At 49.3% G+C, this 22,164-nt stretch overlaps 1 protein-coding gene across 5 annotated transcripts in view; it reads left to right on the top strand.

The window, feature by feature from the left end:
- NFATC2 (nuclear factor of activated T cells 2) overlaps positions 1 to 22,164 on the top strand; it is a 146,418-nt gene that overhangs the window by 98,372 nt on the left and 25,882 nt on the right. For all 5 annotated transcript variants that reach the window (XM_074347445.1, XM_074347446.1, XM_074347443.1 and 2 more), the window contains exons 7-9: positions 7,604 to 7,659; positions 8,054 to 8,180; positions 10,418 to 11,107. In XM_074347445.1, coding sequence (XP_074203546.1) covers positions 7,604 to 7,659; positions 8,054 to 8,180; positions 10,418 to 11,107 — 873 coding nt within the window. The remainder of the gene's footprint in view (positions 1 to 7,603; positions 7,660 to 8,053; positions 8,181 to 10,417; positions 11,108 to 22,164) is intronic.

Genomic DNA, 22,164 nt, shown 5'->3' with positions numbered 1-22,164 from the left:
CACCAAGGAAGTGGCGGGGCAGGAAGGGAGAAGGGGGGCTGTCAGCATCCAGGCACTTCCTCCCCAGCTCTCAGTAGAGATACTAGGGCAGATGTGCCGCTTCGGGTGGGTGGAATCCTAACGAAGGGGGCTCTCCTGATCCCCCACATCTGCTCAGCTCATTGAGCCTGGGCATCCAGGGAGCGTGCGTTTTTCTGCTAGTTCGCAGTCGTAAAGAGCAGACTGAAATGACTTCAACTGTCTTCATTTAGCTAATTTTTAAAAGCAGAGCCAGGCCTGGGAAGCATCACACATGGTTTCCTAACCCAAACTGACACTTTGATTTCCTCCCCGTTTGCTTCGAGCCCAGCGGCGCGCTCATGGCCCCAGTGAGGACAGATTTGCTTTCCTCCTCCTGAAAGTGTGCTCGTTTCTGCTGCGAGTGCTGACGCGAGCCCACTGCTGCCACGAGGCTCAGACTCCAGCCCAGACCCCGCGCCAGCCCTCCTGCTTCCTGACACTTCCTTCTGCCGGAGGGGGCAAGAGCTGCCTGCAGAGAGAAACCACCAAATCAACCAAGTGTAGGGGCCATCCGTCCAAAACGTGCTGGCTTCTCCTGGCACCATGGCCAAGTTAAAACAAAGCCTGTGATGTTACTCGAGCCACGCACTCCCTTCACCCCATTTCTGTGTGTGTGGCTCTTGCAGAATCTTGCTCAGTCTTCTCTAGACCCAACCTCTTTGCCCAAAGAAGTTGGCTCTTTTCTCTTCCCCTCTGAGTAAAGACTTGGATGAGGCTGCTTTGTGCTGGCTGCCCGCCCCTGTTAATTTAGCACGGGGGAAGTTTGCCCGAACATCTGCTTGAGAAACCGAAGTCCTTTATTTCATCTCAGCCCAGAGCGGTAGAAACACCGCTTGGTCTTCCTGGGCCTCTTCTGTTCCTGGGCAGGTTTGCCCCGCAGTCCCAGACCTGGGCTGTGGCTCTGGAGGTGGGTTATCTAGACCTCAGGCTGAGTGGCTCTGGTGGAGTTTGGTTCCTTGTCTGCAACTGTAATCCAGATGCCTGCCTTCTTAGTCAGTTCCGAAAAAGGACTCTTCAACAAGGGCTTGGGGATTTCTCCTTGTGGGGACTTTTTGCTGGAGAGGCCAGTGGTCAGATGTCTCCTGAGCTCTGGCTGGGGGTCAGGCACTGGGGAATCAGCCCTGAGGTCAGTTGGTTCATTTCGTCCATGAGTGTTTATTGAGCATCTATTAAGTGCCAGACACATCGTACGGGGGAGAAAGCAGAGATCAAGACAGCTGGGTGGCTGGCTCTCTGGAACCCAGGCCAGCAGTGGGGAGAGATGGAAAACCAAGAGGCAGATAAAATGACATCAGAGAGTGGAAGGGAGGAGAAGAAAATGATGGGGGGTGGGAGCACAAGTCAGGGAGGACCTCCCTGAGCTGGACCTGAGGGATGGGGAGGAACTGGTCCTGGTGAGTGTGGAGAAGCTAAGGAAGGAGGCAGCACCCCCATCCCAGGAGAGGTGAGGAACCTTGAGTCCATGTCTCTTTTGAACTCCGGTGGGACACAGGGCCCTTCCTCCTTCTCTGGGGGCCCCTGAGGGCAGGAAGGCACGTGTGTGGCTTGTATCATGGCCCCAGCAACCTGCCGAGGGCCTGTAGTGCTTAATCCTTGCTGGTGGTCCACACCCAGCCTCCCTCTGAGATCATGGCCCCACAGGGCTCCTGGGAGACAGGCGACGGGCGAGTCCACAGGCAGTTGCAAAACAGTTTTTTCTTAAGAGAAAAACTATTGTAAAAAAGACCCAAAGAATGTACATCCATTAAAATCGCCCATACTCCTAGCACGTTTCTCGAATCACGTGAGGGAGGACGGGAAGGTCTCACCCCCTCCCTGTGGTCCCAGGCGTAGGGGTGTGACCATACAAGTATCGTGGGGCGCGGGCTCCCTGAACACAAGCAGGCCGGTTTGTAGACCCACAAAGTGCCGTCGTGCTACACGAGCTATCCTGCCATGCTTTAAAAATTCTGCTTTTTAATAGAGCAGGGACACGTCCCCAGGTCAGAAAACATGATCGTCCTTATTCGAAGATATTTCTGTACTTCTATACCCGATATTCCAAACCACGTATGGATGGCCCATAATTAATTCACCCTGTCCCTGTCAAGGAATTTTTTCTATGGCCATTTTATTTATTTGCAATGAGAAACATAATGCAAAGAAGTGAAACGAAAAACTGATGCCCACCAGAATACTTGGGTCAAGAGGGCCAGCCAACTCTTTCTCCCTAAAGTTGGACCTGTGTGAGACACTAAATTCTAAAATAGTAATGTTAACAGTACCCACTCTGGGCTGCACATTTTGCTAAGGATTTTACATATAATCTCTATTTGAATCCTTGCCACAACTCTTTGAAGTCAATAAATTAACTTTATTATTTGGACTATGAGACAACTGAGGCACAGAGAGGTTAAGCTACCTCTCAGAGGCCACACAGCAAGTATAAATGGCAGTGATAGGACTTCAAATCAGAGTGACGTCTGGCTGAGAGAGTCCTGCCAGCATTTACTGTGAGGTCCACTGCCTCCTGGAAGCGCCATTCAGAGGATGGGATTAGTTTGTTCTCCGGGTTAAACCCTGGAACCTGTGAGCTGGGGTTCCGTGTGGGATGGGGGAGTGGCGGAAGAGCCCAGCAAAACGGCCTCGAGGGATTTTGCAAACCACATGCTTCCCTTGGAGACCAGCCTCCTTGGTGTGTCTTCTTCATGCTACGCAGCACTGAGGATTGCGGTGGCAGCTTTCACTTCCCGTTGGGGACTTGTTTATTCAGAACTGAGTGTGGGCACCACACAAGATGCACAGCCAGGCTAGGTGCCCTTTGGGCTTTTTAGAAGTTGATATAATGATGACAAGACCCACTTTTTGAAAGGAAGGGAAACAGGTCCCATGCCACCTGTCTTCCAGAACATCATCCCTTTGTGAGTTCCCTCCAGCCTGTGCCTGCAGGCAAAGGTATTTAAAATCATGATCAGAGAATGCGTATTATTTTCTGATTGAAAGATGCTTGTGGTGCAAAAAAAATTATAAATGAGACAATGTTTAAATAATCCGTCTGCCACCAGCACTGATAATGATGCTTGCCCATGTCTGTTGAACATTTACACCCTGCCTGGGTCTTTTCTCTTGGAATGAACCTGTGACGTATAGGAGATGAGATTATGCCTGTATTTAGGATAAGAGGCAGAGAGAGGTAAAGCATCTTATCCAAGCTCACACAGCTGACTGGGGCAACACAGGGATTCAAAGCTGGGTCTGTCTGCCCCAGAGTTTGGGGTACATAGGAAAAAACTGGAGCTTGTTCTAGTGACTGAGAGGGGAAGTCGGTTCTGGCCGCGGAACATGCTGGAGAAGGCTGGGGGTTGCAATAAACGTGTCGCCAGGGGCCTGATAGAGGACACTGGAGGGAGCAGGCATTTTCTCCTAAACCCCGCAGTTTAAGGAAAGAGGCAGGTGCCTCCTCGCACAACACAGTGTCTTTAGACACCTGACTGGTTCCCCTCTGTATGTGATGGGGGGAAGGCACTGTCTCTTTCCCTCAAAGACCCCCCTGGGTGGGGCGTGGTAAGTAGCCGGGGGATGCAGGGACCAGGGCAGGAAGCACTTAGCACTGTCAGGTTCCCGTGCGGGTGACTAGGAGGGTCAGATCTTCGGAATTTTTTTTTTTTTCAAAAGTAAAATCTTCATTTTTAGGTGAAATTTCATTTTAAAATGGCAGCAGCTAATTAAAAAGCTGCTAAGCCACTCTACGTTCTAAAATTAGCCAAGTCTCTGGGGTGAGGTCAATTGGCTTTAAAAAAAAAAATGCGGTAAAATACACATAAGATAATGTTGATCATTTTAACCATTTGTAGGAGTATAATTCAGTGGCATTAAAATACATCCACAACATTGTAGAACTGTCAGCAGTATATGTTTCAGAACCTTTTCCTTTTCTGAAACAGAAAATCTGCACGCTTCAAGCAGTAACTCCCTCCTCTCTCCCCTCGCAGGCCCCTGGTAACTTGTAAGCTCCTTTCTGTCTCTGTGGATTTGCCTGTTCTGTGTACCTCATGTAAGTGGGATCGTACAATATCTGGCTTATTTTATTTAACATAATGTTTTCAGGGTCTCTCCATGTTGTAGCATGTATCAAAGTTTGCTTGCCTTTTAAGGCTGAATAATATTCTACCTTCTGTGTAGACCACATTTTGTTTATCCCTTCATCCGTCCATGGACACTTGGGCTGTTTCCACCCCCTGTGCCTCTGTTTTCTTTGAAGAAGCACTTCCTTGCTTCAGCAACTACTTAGATTGTGACTGTAACTTATTGCAGTGATTTAAATTCCGATCATGTTAACAACCAGCTGAGTAGTAGGGTGTGGAATGAGGAAGACACGGCTCCTGAGGATGCCCTGGAGGATGGGGGAAGCAGTGGCAGATGTGGTAGCAGTGGTACCCAGGGAGCTACAGGAGCCCAGAGGGGACAAACTTGGTCCAAAACAGGAGACTGCAGCTGAGTCCTGAAGGTCGAGCCACTCAGAATGCCTGCCCGCCTCCCTTCATTAACTTGGCTGAGGAGCTGCTCAGGCTCAGGAATCTGGGTGGGATACAGCCGACCTCTAAAGCCAGGCTGCCTCGGCTCAGATCTGGCTTCCCACCTACTCCCTGCGTGTCCTTGGGCTCGTGCCCTCGCCTCCCTGTACCTGTGTCCTCACCTGTCAAATAGGAGTGATGATCAGACCTGCAGCCGAGGGTTGCTGTGCAGATTAGACAAGTCTGTACCTGCGAGTTGCTTTGAGCGACGCTTTGTGTATAGTGAGTGCTCATAAGTGATAGTGTTATTCCTACTAGGAGGGGGAAGAATGGTGCCCGGAGAACCTGGAACGGAGGGCAGGAGCAAGGATGTGCAGGACCTTCGAGGCCACTGTGGGGGTTTCGATGGCGTCTGGAGGCACAGGGGAAGCAGGGAAGGGTGTGAGAAGACGTGTGTGAACGTTTGTGGTGGATGGACCCGCCGAGGACCTTTGTCCAGCCTCCCAGGAAGCTGGCATCTTCTCTTCGCTTGATACCCTTGAGCTTCTTTCCTCGACAGCATTCCCTCTGTTGTTGGACTGTGCCAGTTGCTGATTTAATAACTGTCTACTGCATGCCTTTGGACAATGCCCCTTCCTTCTCTGGGCCTCAGTTTCCCCCTCTGACGGTGGTGGGCTGGCTGATTTCTAAGGCTACTCTCTGGCACTTGTGCGCTGGAAGTCTATGGCTGTTGGTGGGGGGAGTTTTGCTTATTACGTATGCCCACCAGAGATGGAGAACAGGGTGCCAATCTGGGGAGAAGGGCTCCCTCCCATTTTTCTTGGGTCCTTAGACCAGGAGAAGAGACTTTGAAGACTCTTCTCCAAGTGACACCCTTTTCATCACACACCATTTTGTATTTTCTGTGCTTCATCTGCCAGTTATTGGCATGAGTCAAGGAAGAGAGCTGAGGATGGAAGTTTTACGGACCCTTAATACTTCCTGACCACGTTTCCAGTTACTTCTTTCTCTTTCCTCCCATTATGAGACTTCTGAAAATGGTTCTTTCTTTTCGAAATGAGTGAAGCTCACACATGGTAATGAACCAGACCCAAAGAACCATGGTACCATCGATGGCAGAACTCAGATCAGCCAGTGAGAGGCTCAGGAGGAGGGTGACATGCCAGACGTCCACACATGTTGTTCATTTCCTCGATTAATTTCTTACTGGATCTTCTGACTTGGGGCTCACACTGCAGTTAGTGAATAAGAACGTGTTTTTCTGATGAGGACCCACACCTAGCTTGTATGGGCACCTGAGAGGGAGACACGTGTCTCTGTTGGATGACCTTTGGCCTGTTTTTGATAAAGAAATGAGGATTATCTCTGAATAGTTCCATCCAGGGCTTTGCACACTGAAAGCACCCTGTCTTGACTTAACTTCAAGTTCCTCAATGTCTATCCATCCCTCCTTTCTTGCTTCCTTTTAAGCAGTGTCTGATGTTGGCTTCTGGCTTTTCCTTGGCCCCCAGCAGGTGCCTTTGGAGCAGCTGACTCTTTTACGCGCTCAGATTCAAGATGTTTACTAGCACCTACAGTATGTTGGGTGTTGGGGAGACATGATGGCTGTAACTTGGTCTCTCCTGAAGGGATCACACACTATGGTGACAATTGGTGCACTAACCACCTTTTCCTCTTCCCTTTGGACATCAATCTATGTCTTCCTTAGTCATTTGAGGAATTGCACCTACTAGAACCATGAAGGCCAAGACCTGCAGACTGACTCGTTGGAGAGGCCTCCAGCTGGCTCACTGCTTATTCTTTGTTCAGATCATCCAGATCGCATCAGTTTTGGTAGCAATCACAAGACGCTTTTTTGGTTATTGTTTTGGGAACTACGTTCTATACTAGGTACTAGCAATTTCAGATAATGCTTGGAAACCAGATTTTTGGGGGTGAACTTTAATAGCCTAGACAATATGGATTCAAATCTAACCTATCACAGAAGCTGCTAATAGTTGTGCTTAAAAAGGGGGGGGAGATTCTTTGGCCAAATGTTGGGACATGGTACATACCCCAGCCCATCTTGGAGGGTTATGTGACACCGGAGCAGATTAAAGGCTCTGAGAAGTCCTGCAGGAAAGAAACCCACTTGACTTTGACTCAGCATTTTCCAAATGCTTATTAGCTTGTAGAATTTGCTTCCCTTTCTCATAAACCCATTTAATATTCTTCAGAGCCAGTGTTCCACAGAACACCCTGGAAACACTTGTGGAAATGATTTGTTTCAGCCGAAAACTACCCAATGGCCAATGTAGGTGGTCAGCGAAAGAAATGTATTATTTGCAAATGCAGAGTTTTGTTTGGCCCAACTTGTTGGCCCCAAACTGGGGAACTAGTGGTCTGCTCCAGGGAAGGAGGGTTTACTGTCAAGCGAAAACTCTCGTTGCTTGTTGTAATGAGTCACACGAGATGCAGGCTCTCTGCTGGCTGAAAGGTGGAGGGTGGGCGCCTGTGTTTCCACCCTCTCCAAAGCCTCACGAGCCAGGACATCGTTTAAGCCTCTTAGGACAGAATATGTAAGCCACCTGTGTTCTCAGACAATGAAGAAGTCATGTCTGGGACAGCCAGGGATCTGTAATGGGGCCCCTGTGACAGGCTTGGCACAGGCAGAACATTTTGGAAATAGTCTTTGGTTGAATAAAGCATATTATAAAGTAAAGCATATGACAGTACTTCTTTTTTAAGAAAAAAAGATACAGACACATTCAGACGTAGAGAAAAAAAGATAATGGTGTTGGGATGATGGGTAATTTCAATTTTTTTTCCTATTTGCTATTGTTGCCCAGTTTTCTGTTATCAGTGTGCATTCCCTTTGCAAAAAGAAATATGCATTTCTAGCAATAAAAACACAAATATGTACATATATGCGTACACAACACAAACACAGATACATTTTACTGGAATGGTCTAATATATAAGCCAAGATAAATATAAGCTGGTAACTTTTTGTCTTAAATCTTTGGTTGCTAATAGTTCCTTCAAAGTCTGTCATTTTTAAATTTTTCCAGATGGGCAGCAAATTTGGGAGATGGAGGCCACGGTGGATAAAGACAAGAGCCAGCCTGTAAGCACCCGGATGCGATGACCCAAGGCCTGCCGTGTTGCCCCCAACCTCCCTTGTGCCCTCTTCCCCCTTTTTTCCCCCCTTCCTTCATCAAAGTCCCAGTGCTTTGGACCTAATAGGCACTCAGCAGGTACTGAATTGATGAATGAATTAAACGTTTATTGAGCCCCAGGCCCTCTGATTTGTGATGATGACATCTTAATATACTTTGATAGACCCAGTGGTAAGTCGTCTTCACTGCAGCTCAAAAGTCAAGTTCCCCTTAATTGGGATTTTGCCTGTACACGTACAGAAACGAGTCATGAGTCCTTGAAGATGGGCTGGCTCACTGTGCTTAGGGCCTTGGATGGGAATTTAGATGTGATTGTAGTCACTGACAACTCCTTTCTTCCAGAACATGCTTTTTGTTGAGATCCCTGAGTATCGGAACAAGCACATTCGGACGTCGGTGAAGGTCAACTTCTACGTCATCAACGGGAAAAGAAAACGAAGTCAGCCTCAGCACTTTACCTACCATCCAGGTAAGGCGTTCTCTCCCAAGGCCCCTTGGGTGTGGAGAGGCCTCCCCGGGCAAGCAAGTGAGGACACAGGCCATCTACTGGGTGACCTTGGGCAGGTGACTCATCCTCTCTGAGCGTCAGTTTCCTCACCTATAGAAATCAGATGCACTGAGAATGCTCAGCGCTGGGCACATCAGTGATGTTAGCTATTGTGGTTATTAATATTTCCCTTTGGGAGGGCAGAATAGGCCCATGTGGACTTGTTCAGCAGAAGGTGGCAGAGCTGATGACTCCTATCTCTATTTTAGATTTGATCATGATAGGGGTCGAAGGTGGATATGACCTAAAACTGTGGAATCTTAGGGACCTCATAGTAGGTTGTCACCTGGTGACCAAATGGAGTCACTGGGTGGACAACCAGGCCAGGAGGTCTCATTCCCACATAGCACTACAGTCCCCAGGAGGGGGACGACTGCCATTCTCCATTCATTTATTTGTCCAGAAAATATCTGAGTGCCAGGCACTGTTCTCGCCTTGGAGACGCAGCAGTGAGCAAAACAGATAAAAATCCCCGCCCTTGTGGAGCTGCCGTCCTAACAGAGGGGATTCAGATAAAAGCTAATACTGATTGAAGGGGCTTCAGATGATAGGTAACGTGTTATTGGTGTGCTGGCTTGTGGTGAGGGCTGCAGAAAGAGGCTACAGACTTCCCAAGGCTGAGACGGGCCTGCCAGCTGCCCTGCCGGGACTGGAAACCTATAATCTGAGAGTATCATCCAGGTTATAATTTCCGTCCCATGACAGTTTCACACAGAGCCTCTGGGCTGCCGGATGCTCGAAACCGAGGGGCTGGCTTCCGTGAAGCGCATGCGTCCGCAGGTTCGCGTGTGAGTGTCCCATCATCCCAGGACTAGTGTGACATGCCGTGAGCCGCAAAGACCTATGGGGACCCATGATGAGGGGGAAATCTCTGGAGGGGGTGCTCGAGGCCGCAGCTCAACAATCCTTTGTAATGGAGAGGATTTCAATTTTGTGCCCCGTGTTCTTGCCTCTCCTGGGTGGTAGTGAGGCCTCCCTGGGCCTGAGGACTGGCACTCGCCTGTTTGCGCTTGGCTGGAGCGAGAACTCAGGGCTCGGGCGCCCAGGGACTGAGCTGGCGGTCTTTGAGTGGCATCCTGAGAGATGGTTTCTGCGGTTGGAGTCAAAGCTGCGTTTTCGCTTTAGGTCCTGAACCTCCATTGCCTCTCCCAACACCCGACACTCGGGAGCCCCCGATGTGATTCTGGTCCTGTCACTGATTCATTTATTCCAGTGACAAGAAAACGGATTCCTCAGCTCCACGGGCTGGTGGTGCCTCAGTGAAGGGTGTTGGAGAAGCACAAATTCTCGTGACTGTCCTGGGAGGGGAGAGGAACAGGGACCTCAACCACACTAACAGCAGTGATGGCAGTGATGAGGACAGCACGCATTGAGCACTGTCTGGCAGTGACTGTGTATACAGTGCACACACGTCCCAGTGAATCTTCCCAACAACCCCACGGGGCAGGGCTGATTGTTCCTGCCAGCGAATGTATGGGGAAACTGAGGCCCAAGCCAGCAGGCCTCATCCCCCTACAGACTGCAGAACTCAGGAGGCTGACAGTCACTGTGTGTGGTCATTCCTTTGTCCAGAAAATATCCAAATGCCGATTAAGTGCCAGGTACTGTTTTAGGTGCTAGGGACCCAGCATTGAACAAAAAAAAGACCCCCCACTCCCAAAAAAATCCTCCCTTTGAGGAGCTGACATTCTAGTGGGGGGGGGGTGCGTTCAGGTAATAAGTTAGCACATGAATGTACAGATATTTCAGATGGCGGTGAGTGTTATGAAGGACGACAAGCGTGGGGGCAGGGTGGGAACTGCTAGGGAGGAGGGAGGAAGCAGAGGTGTAATTATAAATCAAGCCTTCATCCCCCAGCCCTCCCCCTGGGGAAAAAGGCCGCTCACATCCCAGGGCTGACATAGACCCACCAGCCACTTTTCCACTATTGGAAAGATCTAGAGTTCCAGATCATCACCCAGGGTAAAATTTCTGACCTAAGACAATTGCCTGGGCAGCCTCTTGCCCAAGGCTAATAACTGACAGGGCACAAATCTCTGATCCCACCCATCTGGACTCCCAAGGCCACATTCCCAACCACTGTCTGCTGATCCTCTGTGCGCACCTGCGACACTAAGAGTGGTGCCCCCCGACCCCTGTGCGCTTTTCTCTTCTCACAGTCCCAGCCATCAAGACGGAGCCCACCGATGAATACGACCCCACCTTGATCTGCAGCCCCGCCCACGGGGGCCTGGGGAGCCAGCCTTACTACCCACAGCACCCAATGGTGGCCGAGTCCCCCTCCTGCCTCGTGGCCACCATGGCTCCCTGCCAGCAATTCCGCTCTGGGCTCTCGTCCCCCGATGCCCGCTACCAGCAGCAGAACCCAGCAGCCGTCCTCTACCAGCGGAGCAAGAGCCTGAGCCCCAGCCTGCTGGGCTACCAGCAGCCGGCCCTCATGGCTGCGCCCCTGTCCCTTGCGGACGCCCACCGCTCTGTGCTGGTGCATGCCGGCTCCCAGGGCCAGAGCTCGGCCCTGCTCCACTCCAGTCCCACCAACCAGCAGGCCTCGCCAGTGATCCACTACTCACCCACTAACCAGCAGCTGCGCTGTGGAAGCCACCAGGAATTCCAGCACATCATGTACTGCGAGAATTTCGCACCCGGCACCACCAGGCCCGGCCCACCCCCTGTCAGTCAAGGTCAGAGGCTGAGCCCGGGGTCCTACCCCACGGTCATTCAGCAGCAGAATGCCACAAGCCAAAGAGCAGCCAAAAACGGACCCCCGGTCAGTGACCAAAAGGAAGTGTTACCCACGGGAGTGACAATTAAACAGGAGCAGAACTTGGACCAGACCTACTTGGATGATGGTAAGATGCTTATTTTTCTCATTGCCCGTGAGTTCGGTGCCCCAAAGCATCCCCCCCAGCAAGTGTACCATATGGCCTGGGCATCTTCCTTCACCTGTTTGGGCCTTAGTGTCCCTCTCCTTAATTTAAGGGAGTTGCATAATATAACCTTTAAGGCTTCACCTGACTGTGCAGGACTCATTTCCCTGCAGGAGGTTTGGAGCGGGTGGTGAGAGTTTCAGTTGCTCCCCCTACAACCATCACAACAGAAAGAGCAAATGAGGGCAGTTCTGGCCCTAGGAGTGTCCCCTGGGTCACCAGCTGGGTCAGTTAAACTGCTTCCACTCTCTTTCCATTTACCAAATTTAGACCAAGGATAGGGAAACAGAAAGGAAGGAAAGCTAACCTTTTATTCCTGGAGAGGAAAAAAAAAATCTCACTTGATAGCCCTCTTTTGTGTATTTGGGGGAGGGAGGGTAGAGCAGAGGGAAGGAGGAATTTCGTTGAAAAGTGGCTCTATCAGAACTGAGCATGAATGGGGGGCTTGCGGGCAGGCTGCGGGCACATCTCTGCCCCGTGCCAGTGGAACAGAGCAGCGCATTGATGGGAGGGAAGCAGTGGGCTTCCGTTGTGGCAAGCCCAGCTGATGGGTGGTTGGGCCAAGGGAAAGATGCAGAGGCAGCTTTGTGTGTCTGTAGGTGCCTGGGTTTGTTGACGGGGGGTCAAGCCGGAGGGTAGACTTGCTGGAGTAGCTGTGCATGTGACATCAGTCTGTGATCGCAGAGAGGAAGGGCCAGTTGTGTTGGCAGGACTCACCTGGCATCAGCCAGGTGCTGCTGAAGGACAGGGGCGCAGGGCGGACAGAGCAGCTTTCCCCTGGGGGCGCCAGAAAAAAGAAAACAGGTGGTTTGAATTTCTTATTGGTAGAAGGAAAGCCTACACCACCAGCAGCCATGCGCAGCTCCAGCCTTGTGGTTTACAGGCAGTAGCATCAGACGGACCCTGACTCCTCAGTTATTTAGGAAAATTTACTCCCAGGAACCCAGCCAAGGGGTAGGAAGAAAGGTTAAAAAGCTTCAAAATAGCCACAATATTTACATTAAAGGCCAGGTACTAGACACCAGACATTTCAGTGGTGGAAATTCTTTGCAGCGCACTCAGGGACTGTTGACTTTTACTTTATGCAAAGTTTTGACGATCCAGGTTATCTGGGTTCTGGAGCTTCTTCTAGTTTCCACGTCATTCTCTCTAGTAAAACTGTCTTTCAGAAACTTCCCCTAGACACATCCAGCGAAGATCTCTGGGGCCACTGAGTAGAGGGTCAGACCGCCCCGTGTGCCTTACAGGGCCGACTGCTGAGTTAATAATTGATCTAGCTAATGCTGAATAATCAAACACAGGCTGAGTTAGGGTCACTGCTCAGTTTTAATGGGAGACCCAGGCGCCATCCATTCTTGAACAATTTACACTCAAAATGGTGAAGGTAAAGTTTCGGTGCTTATCTGAAATGGGGCTATCGTGTAGAAAATTCAACTCATACAGAAAGCCTTCCCCGAGGTGGCAGATAAATGAAACGTGGCAGTAACTGGACCTCCCTCCATGCGTGCGCTCGGGGGCTGGATCAGGGCAGAGGTGCTTCTTAAATAAATGATGCCAGAGCCGGGACTGGAACTTTCCCCTGCTGGCTCTCTGTGCTGGGTTGGTCTAGTCTCTCCAGGGAGAAATGTGCCAGCCCCTCCCACCCTGTCTGTCAAGTTACAGACCAATGGTGAGCGTCTCTGGGAGAGGATGGGAGTCGGTCCCTGGTTTTCTGTGATGCATCAGTATCCACGTGGGCCTGAGGTGGTCATGTGTGACCTTTGAGTGTCTGGAATAGCCCCAGACCCACAGAGGAGCCTCCTGTTTTCTCAGAAACTTGTGTTATGGAGAAAGCAGCCAGAATGGAGACCCTTTGGGGCCTCCTAAGTGTCTTTCCGAACACAGGCAGGTTCAAGGTCACAGTGAGAGTGAGCTCCCTGTGTCAGTGACATGAGCTGGCTCTAAGGCCGTCTCAGTGGAGTATGGTGAAATTGCCTCTCCTGGTGGAGCCTTTGCTTAAGTACGTTCTGCACAAGCCCCGTTCCCTGGGATTTTAGGAGATTTTCTCTGAAATGAAGGTACTATGCCTTAGAAAAATACTTGATGAAACCAGGTTTTTAAAAAACTTGTTTGATACAGGACTTCTCAGAGCCTTTACTGAGCTAGTGGACATGATCAATCTCTAAAATGAGGGGGATGTAGCACTTCCCAAAATTACTGGATTGATGGCAAGATTGAGTGCACAACTCCAGGGGGTGGTGTTCATGTGATGTTTTATTGTACTTTGTGCTAATGGAGCCCTTGGAGTTGTACAACATGGCAGGCCTGGGACCCCTCTCCCCTGGCATTTGGGAGAAATAACGGGGAAGTGTGTCAGATTTCAGAACCAGCAGTGCCGCGTCCCATGTGCCGTATTCAGGCTTTTCAGCTTGGAGGCTTCGCGTTCCTGGGGCCAGAGTGTGACAGGGCAGTAGAATCATTTCTTCCCATGTGGCCCCCAAAAGGCAGCCAAGTGGCTGCTGGTTAGACGTTCCATGCTTGACCGGCGCCGTCCCCAAGGCTCTACCCAGCCCCGGGCCCTCCGATGGGGAGGTGCCCATGTGGCTTCTTGTGCCCAGTGATGCACCCCACGCTGCACCACTGCTGTAGCCGCTGGGAAGAGGTGGGTGCAGCTTTATCTCCTACGTGCTGGGGTTTCGGATCCCTCTAACACTTGCCGCCTGGCCTAGGCACCTATGGAATGTTCTCAGATTCCACTGCTGGCTTTATGAATGTGGGGATTCAGACTTCTCAGTTCTTTGGCGTTACTTTCTGACACGTAAGCTGGAAATCCCTGGGTCATTTCTCTGGTCTTTTTGGGAGGCATCCTAGGTCCTTTTCTGTCTCTTTCACGAATTGCCCAAAGGAAGTCTGGCTGCACAAACTCCAGCAGAACGTGCTCCCAGTGTGGGGGCTGTTTCTCACGTGCCATTCCTTTGCCTTGGGATTTTGGCAAACTAGACTTTCCATGGAAACTTTGTGAGAGCTGGGCTTCAGTGTTTGAAGGGTCAAAGGAAGGTTCCGCAGCTGGAAAAGGAAGGGGTCGCCAGAGGACTCAGGTCCAAATGCAAACAAATCATCTTAGAAGTTGATTACGCTGCTGGACCGTGATCCCGGGAAGCCCCAGCATGTGGTTATCTTTTCCTGACCCTTTGCCGACGACCCGGGGCATCTTGTCTGGGCGTCCCACCTGCTCTCGCCTCTCTTCTTCCCCAGCTGCATTCCTGCACACAGACACTGTCTGTCTTGGCCCCATTTTTTCTTGGAACTCCAAAATGCAGCTTCTCCATTCTCCACTCCAAGGACTCGAGACGTTTTCCAAAAGTCTCTTTTTGAACTCGCACAAATAAGTGCTATTCCAGGGCAGACTGTATCCTCATTCCTCTCCTAGTGTTCCACTGCCCCCCACCTCCCCATCCCAGGCACTCTTTCGTAGTTCTTCTGAAATGCATGCTTTGCACATGCATAAACTGGTTTTTCCTCTGTTCCTGTCTCCCCTTCTGTGACTGGTTTCTTGTTCTAAAGCCCCAGGTCGTCTCTGGGAAATACCAGTGGCCCCTCACAGTAACACGTTCTTGTGAGCTGGGAACCAGTTCTTCCTTCATCCCTGCCTCCCCTCCTCCCAACCTTCGTCCCCCTCCATCCTGACCCTCCTCCCTTCCCTCGCCAGCCTCCCTCCCTCCCTCTCACTCACAGGTATTAACTGGACGCCTTCTCTATGCCTGCCAGGCACCATTCTGGGACTCAGGGAGACACTGGTAAACAAGTCAAAAGTCCTAGCTCTCGTGGTATTTTTTTTTTTTTAATAAAGGAGGTAGATATTAGCATGTAAGGTAATAAGTAAGTGTATTTCAGATGGTGGGAAAAAGCCACAAGGGAAATCACACAGGGTTAGGAGCCAGAGTGTGGCTGGATGGGGGTGGTGCTGGGGAGATGTGAGGGAATGGTGTCTCAGGGAGAAGGAACAGCATGAGCTGGACGCCGTGAGGTCAGGGGCATGGGCTGGCGTTGGTGGCTTTTTGGCAGCAGTGCAGTGTGATTTAACTTACATCTTGAAAGGATGACCTTGACTGAATTTGGAAAATGGACGATAGGGAGGCAAGAGCTGTAAAACAAGGGACTGACTTCTTTTTAGACAAAGCCAGACCTGAAGCACGTGGATCCCATGGCAGGCGTGTTCTGGGACTGGCGCGTTTTACAAAGGTTGCCTTATGCATCCTTACTTAGTGCGGTTATTTCAAACGTAACTGGAACTGTCAGACTGTGATGAGTTCACAAGGAGTTCTGACCACCTCCACCGCCCAGAACCAAGGGCGCTGCACCGTCGCCCGCCCAGGGCACCTGCGTGGAGTGGGGGGGGTAGTGTCTGTGCTGTGTGAGGGGGTCAGGGGCAGGCAGGTGGGAGAGGCGTCAAGGAAATGGGGCTCCAAGGGGACTCCTGCCAGGTGCTGTGATGTCACATTCTCTGAGGAACCGGGGGTCTCAGGTCGTCAGACCACCTCTCCACAGGTGCTGGGGTAGCGAGCCTACACCAGCAGCCTTGAGACTCAGCCGCAGACCAGAGGACTGAGGGATGGGGTGAGGCCTGGGACTCAAGGGAGATCCTCTCTGCTGTTCTGGAAATGTTTTGGGGTGAAGGACATGATCTCAGTGACGGCCAGAGCCTCTGCCGGTGGCTTGTAAGGGTGGCAGATGGTGTGTGTGTGTGTGAGAGTGAGTGGGTAGATACACACGTAGGAAGACCACAAAATAGTCTGTTGGTTTTTTAATCTACTTTTCTCTTCTTCCTATGAACTACTTAAAAATCATTTACTGAAATAATTGAATACATTTGAATATTTCTATATATTTAAATATTGCAATATATTCACTCTCAGAGTCCTCTTTCCTCCATTTGGTCTTGTTTGAGTCTCCCCCTTGCCTTAACCCCAGCTCTCAGGACTTACTCACCACGTCCCCCTAAGACATGCTGAATGTCAGCGTTCGTACTTCCTTCGGACCCTGGGCAAGTGACTGGCCTCCCTGTGCTTGGTTTGCCCACCCACAGACTGGGAGACGACCCGCGCTCCTCCCTCACGGGGCTGTGGTGAGGATGTGCTGAGTTAGGGCACGCCACACCTTGAGAACGGGGCTTGGCACAAAGTACTCCTCAGTGCATGTTAGCTGCTCTTTTTGTTTATGAATCTAACGGACTTGACTTCTTGTAGGTGGGGCCCCAGGAACGGAATTAGTGCCCTTCTGAAGGAGAGCCCACAAAGCTCCCTAGTCCCTTCCACCGTGTGAGGTTATACTGAGAAAGCAGCTGTCTGTGAGGAAGTGGGTCATATCTGTCAGCACTTTGACCTTGGATTTCTCAGCGTCCAAAACTATAAGAAACAGATGTTGGTGGTTCATAAGCCACCAGGAGCTTTTTTTGTTACAGCAGCCTGACTCGACTAAGACAGCCTGCAGGTGGTAGGGGCCTCCTGGGCTTTGCTGAAGAACCCCGAGGCTGACTCTTAGCCTCTGTCCTCATTACCCGGCTGGGCTACTTCTTGTTAATCAGCAAAGGATATTTAGAGTCTCACTCAAAAATGCAAAAGTCCAGAAAACTGCTTGCCTAGGGACAAGCCCACAAAATTTGCAAGAGCTTCTGGTTGAAAATTACTTACCTGAGCTAGTAGCAGGTCTGCGTCCCTCTCCCATGAGAGTAAACATCATGTAGGTATCTGTCCCTAGGGGGCGTCTTTATTTTGCCCCTTCCGATGCCTCCCCGCCTTCTAAGAACCTCAAATTCCTAGCTGTGCCACTTAACTGTCCTTTCATCCCAAACCCTGTGTACTTGGCGTTGCTGGCTTATGTAAATATAAGGAGCCACCTTCCAGCTGACTCCAAACCCAGAAATTCTCAGCCATCTTTTTGAATTTTGCAAAGCAGATGTTTTCAAAGAAATACGCTCTTGCATTTTGAGGTCAGAAGCTACCAAACCACAAGAAAGTTCATTCTCAGACTTGCTGTCCACTCAGCCTTCATTCCAGAGCAGCATCTGACCCACAAAGAGCCAACGGGGCCCAAGAAAGAGGACCAAGGAGACATCCTTTAGTGTCATCCGATGGCCCCACAGTCAGCCATCAAAACCCACGCTTTTAACTGTTCTGAGTCATTTGTGTTGCATTTAATTTCCACCTTCCAAATGAGGTTATTTTCCGATGATAACGAGTGAGTATCCTTGTGCGGGAGTAAGGTGATCAGCTAAGCAAGATGTCAGCATCCAGACCTTTCCTGTCAAGGCCCTTCTGTACTTTCATTCTCACTCACACAGCCTGCAGACGTGCTGGGGCTCGCTTCCCCGCTCAGTGGATGGGCTGGACATGCCACAGACTGGGCTGGTTTCAGGATGATGCAGCCATTGGGTGATGATGTGAGCATCATTCTAGGCGGGGACCGTATTTGTGATGGGTCTGCCCTCATTCCAAGCCATCACCTGCGATAATCCAGAATTTGTGTATTCAAAAGTACAGAGCTCCCCAACAACAGCTCGAGCTGTAATCGGTTTCTCTCTAGACAAGTTAGAAAAGCAATTTAGTTATTTGAAGCTATGAATTAGATGGGGGAGCAGGTAATCCAATTTTGTTTGAATGCTACATTTTTCTCTTACTGCCTCCCTTCTCCTGCATCCATAAACCCATTTCAAATAAACAGTGAGGTTTATTTTCCTAGGAAAAAAACCCAAACCCTTCTTTAATGGAATAGCCCAGGTTTTATTCCATTCTCCAGAGTTGAGATTTGGGCAGATTTTGTCTTTTGTCGCCCTCGAGTATAGTTCTGAACTCTTTCCTTTCCCGGGACCTATTCAATTTTAGCACCATTTTCTTTTACTTTTCATCCTTTGGAAAAAAAAAAGTGCTTTGTTCTTGGGAAATGATGAAACCATTTGTCTGGCTCTTCTCCACCACATTCCTGACACCTCTTTAATTTGTTATTGACCCAGGGATCTGGTTAGCTGGGACTGGGACTGTAAAGGCAGGGCGAGGGCCTGTTTTGCCCATCCAGGATGGCGGAGTCTCGGAGTCTCTCTCGGTGAAGTAAAGGCAAACTGAGGGTCGAGTTTGAAGGAGTCTGTTCAGGTGCTCAGCAGCCAATCCTGCCGCTTTCAGTTGTCAGGACGACATCTGCCTCATCCCTTTCAACTGCCGTGTAATCAGATCTCTGGTCAGGCAGGCAAAGCAGATGCTCCGTGGTCATTTTACAACGAGCGCTGAGCACCCCAACTCGATTTTATGACGGGATTGTCTGTTGCAAGCAGCTTGGGACTTAGGTCCCAGGCATTCTGCAAACCAACAAATGGGTTTCATCTGAAGCCCGTTAGTTCCACCATCCTGGGAAAGTTGAAAGGCCGCTCCCTGGTTGTTAGTTTCCGAAGCTCTGGACAGAGCGGAGGTTCTGTTGCATAAGCCGACTACGTGGGGAACGCCTTTGAAATGTTCCGCAGCCGGTTCTTATAGATTTCTGGAAGTTGATGGTGTCTTTTGAATTCTCAGCTTTATTGGAAGCCCAAAAAAGACTCAACCCAAAGTTGATGAATACACCCTTTCCACTTCTTACAGATGGATTGAGTTGTGGTCTGCTTCAGGACTTGGACGGGGGGTGGCCAACCGGTGCTCCGCGGGCCGCATTTAGCCTCTAGATATTTTGTTTGGCCCACACAGTATTTAAAAAAATATTTGGATTAGATGCCAACGCTTAAAAACCAGGAGATTGCACATAAAAATACAGATTTCCAGCTTTCCTTGGAAAATCCGAGGCTCTGGCCGCCCGGGCCCCCACATTCTGCATGGCAGCTACCTGGAGTCAAAGTCAGGGCTGCTCTGAGTAGAGCAACTACCTCTTTTCGACTGAGCATGAACTTGTCCACAGCCCCCACCACTCTCTGTTGTCTCCTAAAGATGGTTGGAGCATCTGTTGTTATTTGCCAGCACGCTGGTACTGTTGTTCCTCGTGCACTTGGCTGAACTTGCTAAGTCAGGGTTTCCATCCGGACCTGTTGGGTGTTTGCATTTGTTCCCGGAAGTGCCACTCACACCTGTGGCCGCCTAACCCAGCACCTGGTGCACAGTGGGGACTTTGGAGGTGTTAGCGCCTCCTGTCTGTCTTCCTTCCCACTCGTTGTGGCCAGGGGTAAGATTTAAAAGCATGTTTGTGATGCAATGTCCATATGTACAGATACGGAGTCGCACAGTGGACCCACCTCCCCCACACTCAGCTCCAGCTGTGATCAGCCCGCTGCCAGTCTGGGTTCCTCTACACCCCCCTGTTCAGCCACCCCCATTTCACAATAATCATTTGAAGCAAATCCTACACACCAAAAATCCTGGATAGCAAAATTGTACCAGCGCATGTGGAAAATACTCAGTATCGGTCTCAAAGACAAGGGTTCTGAAAATACTCATAATGCCATCAACGTGTATGAAACACAGTGACAATTCCTTGAGCCCCTGAATTACCTGGTATTTAAGCTTCTGGTTGTCTCATACATGTCATGAAGGTTTTTTCTTCTTTGTTTTGTTTGTATTTTATAGTTTGAATGAGGATTCAGACCAGGCCCACACACTGCATGTGGATGCCTTGGTTTCTAAGACTGTTGCCATCTAGGTAACCCCCTCATAGGTTGTCTGTCTATTAAATAATAGAACCTTTTTTTTTTTTTTTGGTTTTATCATTAATGTTATTATTTTGCAATTTATTTGTTGGAAAAACTAGGTTGTTCCTGCTGGAAGATTTCTCACAGTCTGTCTTTTACCAGTTGCATCCCCATGGTGAGGGGTAGCTTGCTCTTCTGTGTTTCCTGTAAATTGGCTGTCGATTCTGGAGGTTTAATGGATTCAGGTTTAATTGTTTTGGGCACGACTGCTTCATAGTTGGCAGCGTATCTTCTGTCGGGAAGCACGTGCTGCCGGGCTGCCCCTCGCTCGGTGATGTTGGCAGCTGCTGGTAGTCAGTGCCGAGCTCCATTAATTCAGTGGTGCGTGAATTGCAGAATGGTGATATCCTGTTCTAATTTTGTCTTCCCTTCCTCTTCTGTTAGCTGGAAAACTTCTGTCAAGAGAAACTTTCCTTCAGCAACAATGGTAGAATTCATATAGGAAAAGCAGGATGAATGCTTGATTCTTTCCCTTCAGTTACCAGCTTTTAAAATAATGAGTTGGTTCATTAACATCCCCCATTGGTGATCAATTAAGGGTTTTTTTTTGTACCATTATGAACTCATAGATTTAAGCATAATTGATGTTTTAAGATTTTAATGGGCTTTTTTTGCTTGTTCCTTTTGTCCTAATCATTTGATGGAGCTAAATAATATGACTTCCTCTCCTTTTTTTTCCCCCTTTGGCTTAGCAATGCGCTCAGATATTCTGGGGGCGTCAGGAAGGAAAGAACACTGTATGTAGACTGAGGGCTCTATTCCCTTACACATGTGAAGGGGAAATCATCAAGCAGCTCTTGAGGGTCAGCTGGTTGAGATATTCCTCTCAGCATTAAGGAGTCTTTAAGTGTAGTTTAAGAATAGAGTTTGCAGGGCAGGGGAAAGTTGTGTATTGAGGATATAGAGGGCTTCTGTAACTGGAACCCAAAGTAACAGTAGCTAAACAAGATAGAAGATTTCTTTCTCATGTAACAGCACAGGCATAAGCGGTCCAGGGCTGGTATACTGACTGGTCCCACGGTGCCAAGACTAGGCTCCTTCTGTCTTAATCACTCCACCATTCTTCATCTGCACTGTGAGATGGCTCCTGGATGGGAGGAGAGGATGGAGGAAAGAAGGAAGAAAGGCATGCCTCTTCCCTTTAAGGACCTAACCTGCAAATCACTTATATCCCTGCATCTGATACCTAATTGGCCAGAGCTTTGTCATGTGACCACAGGGAGCTGCGGAGGAGGCTGGGAAATGTAGTTTTTATATTTACCTAACCATGTGCAGAGCTAAAGCTTGTTACTATGGAAGAGAAGGAGAATGGATTTTGGGTCCCTGAACAGGAAGCATGATCATAATGGGAAAATAGCTCCAAAAGGAGGTTGAATTTTTTATATTGTTTAATATTCTTAAGAGTTTCTTCATCTAGTTCACAGATATTTATTGAATGCTTCCTGTGTACCAAATGTAATTATTAGGTCCTGGGGACACAGCAGTGCATAAAACAGGTCCCTGCTCGTTTGAAGCTTACCTCCTAGTTAGGGACCCAAACAGCTAAATAAACATACAGTCCTCTATGTACCTGCAGGAAATTGGTTCCTGGACCCCCCTTCCCCCCTCTGCAGATACCTAAATCCATAGGTGCTGAAGTTGCTTATATAAAAGGGTATAGTATTTGCATATAACCTGCACATATCCTCACATATACTTTAAATCATCTCTAGATTAACTGTAATACCTAATACAATGTAAATGCGATGTGAACAGTTGCCAAACTTTTGGAACTGTCTGGAACTTTTTTTCCGAATATTTTCAGTCCACAGTTGGTTGAATCTATGAATCATGGATAGGGAGGGCTGACTGCATATTATAATGTCAGATGGTCATAGTCTCTGAAGAAAATCTGAAACACAGGAGGGAACAGGCCTTAAATGTCCAATTATTGCTGATTCTCCCCAAATTCAGAGAGCCCCTCTCCTCAGGCTCAGCCCAGGAGTCCAGGAACCCCAAAACATTTTATCATCTTTTTCTCCTGAAATAGGTTTCTCAGCCTCAGCACTATTGACATTTGGGGCCAGATCATTCTCTGCCGTGGGGCCTGTCCTGTGCACTGTGGGACCTTGAGTAGCATCCCTGGGCTCCACACCAGGTGCCAGTAGCACCCCAGCCCTGAGCAGCCACAACCAAAAATGTCTCCAGATATTGCCAATTATTTCCTGGGAGGAAGAATTGCCTCTAGTTAGGAACCACCAGTCTGAAGGGTTTAGTGCCTGATTGTTGACCAAACTATGTG

This window comes from Camelus bactrianus, chromosome 19, assembly GCF_048773025.1.
Source record: "Camelus bactrianus isolate YW-2024 breed Bactrian camel chromosome 19, ASM4877302v1, whole genome shotgun sequence".
NCBI classification, from domain to species: Eukaryota; Metazoa; Chordata; class Mammalia; order Artiodactyla; family Camelidae; genus Camelus; species Camelus bactrianus.
The sequence above is the reverse complement of the archived record's forward strand: the minus strand, read 5'-3'. Positions and strand labels throughout refer to the sequence as shown.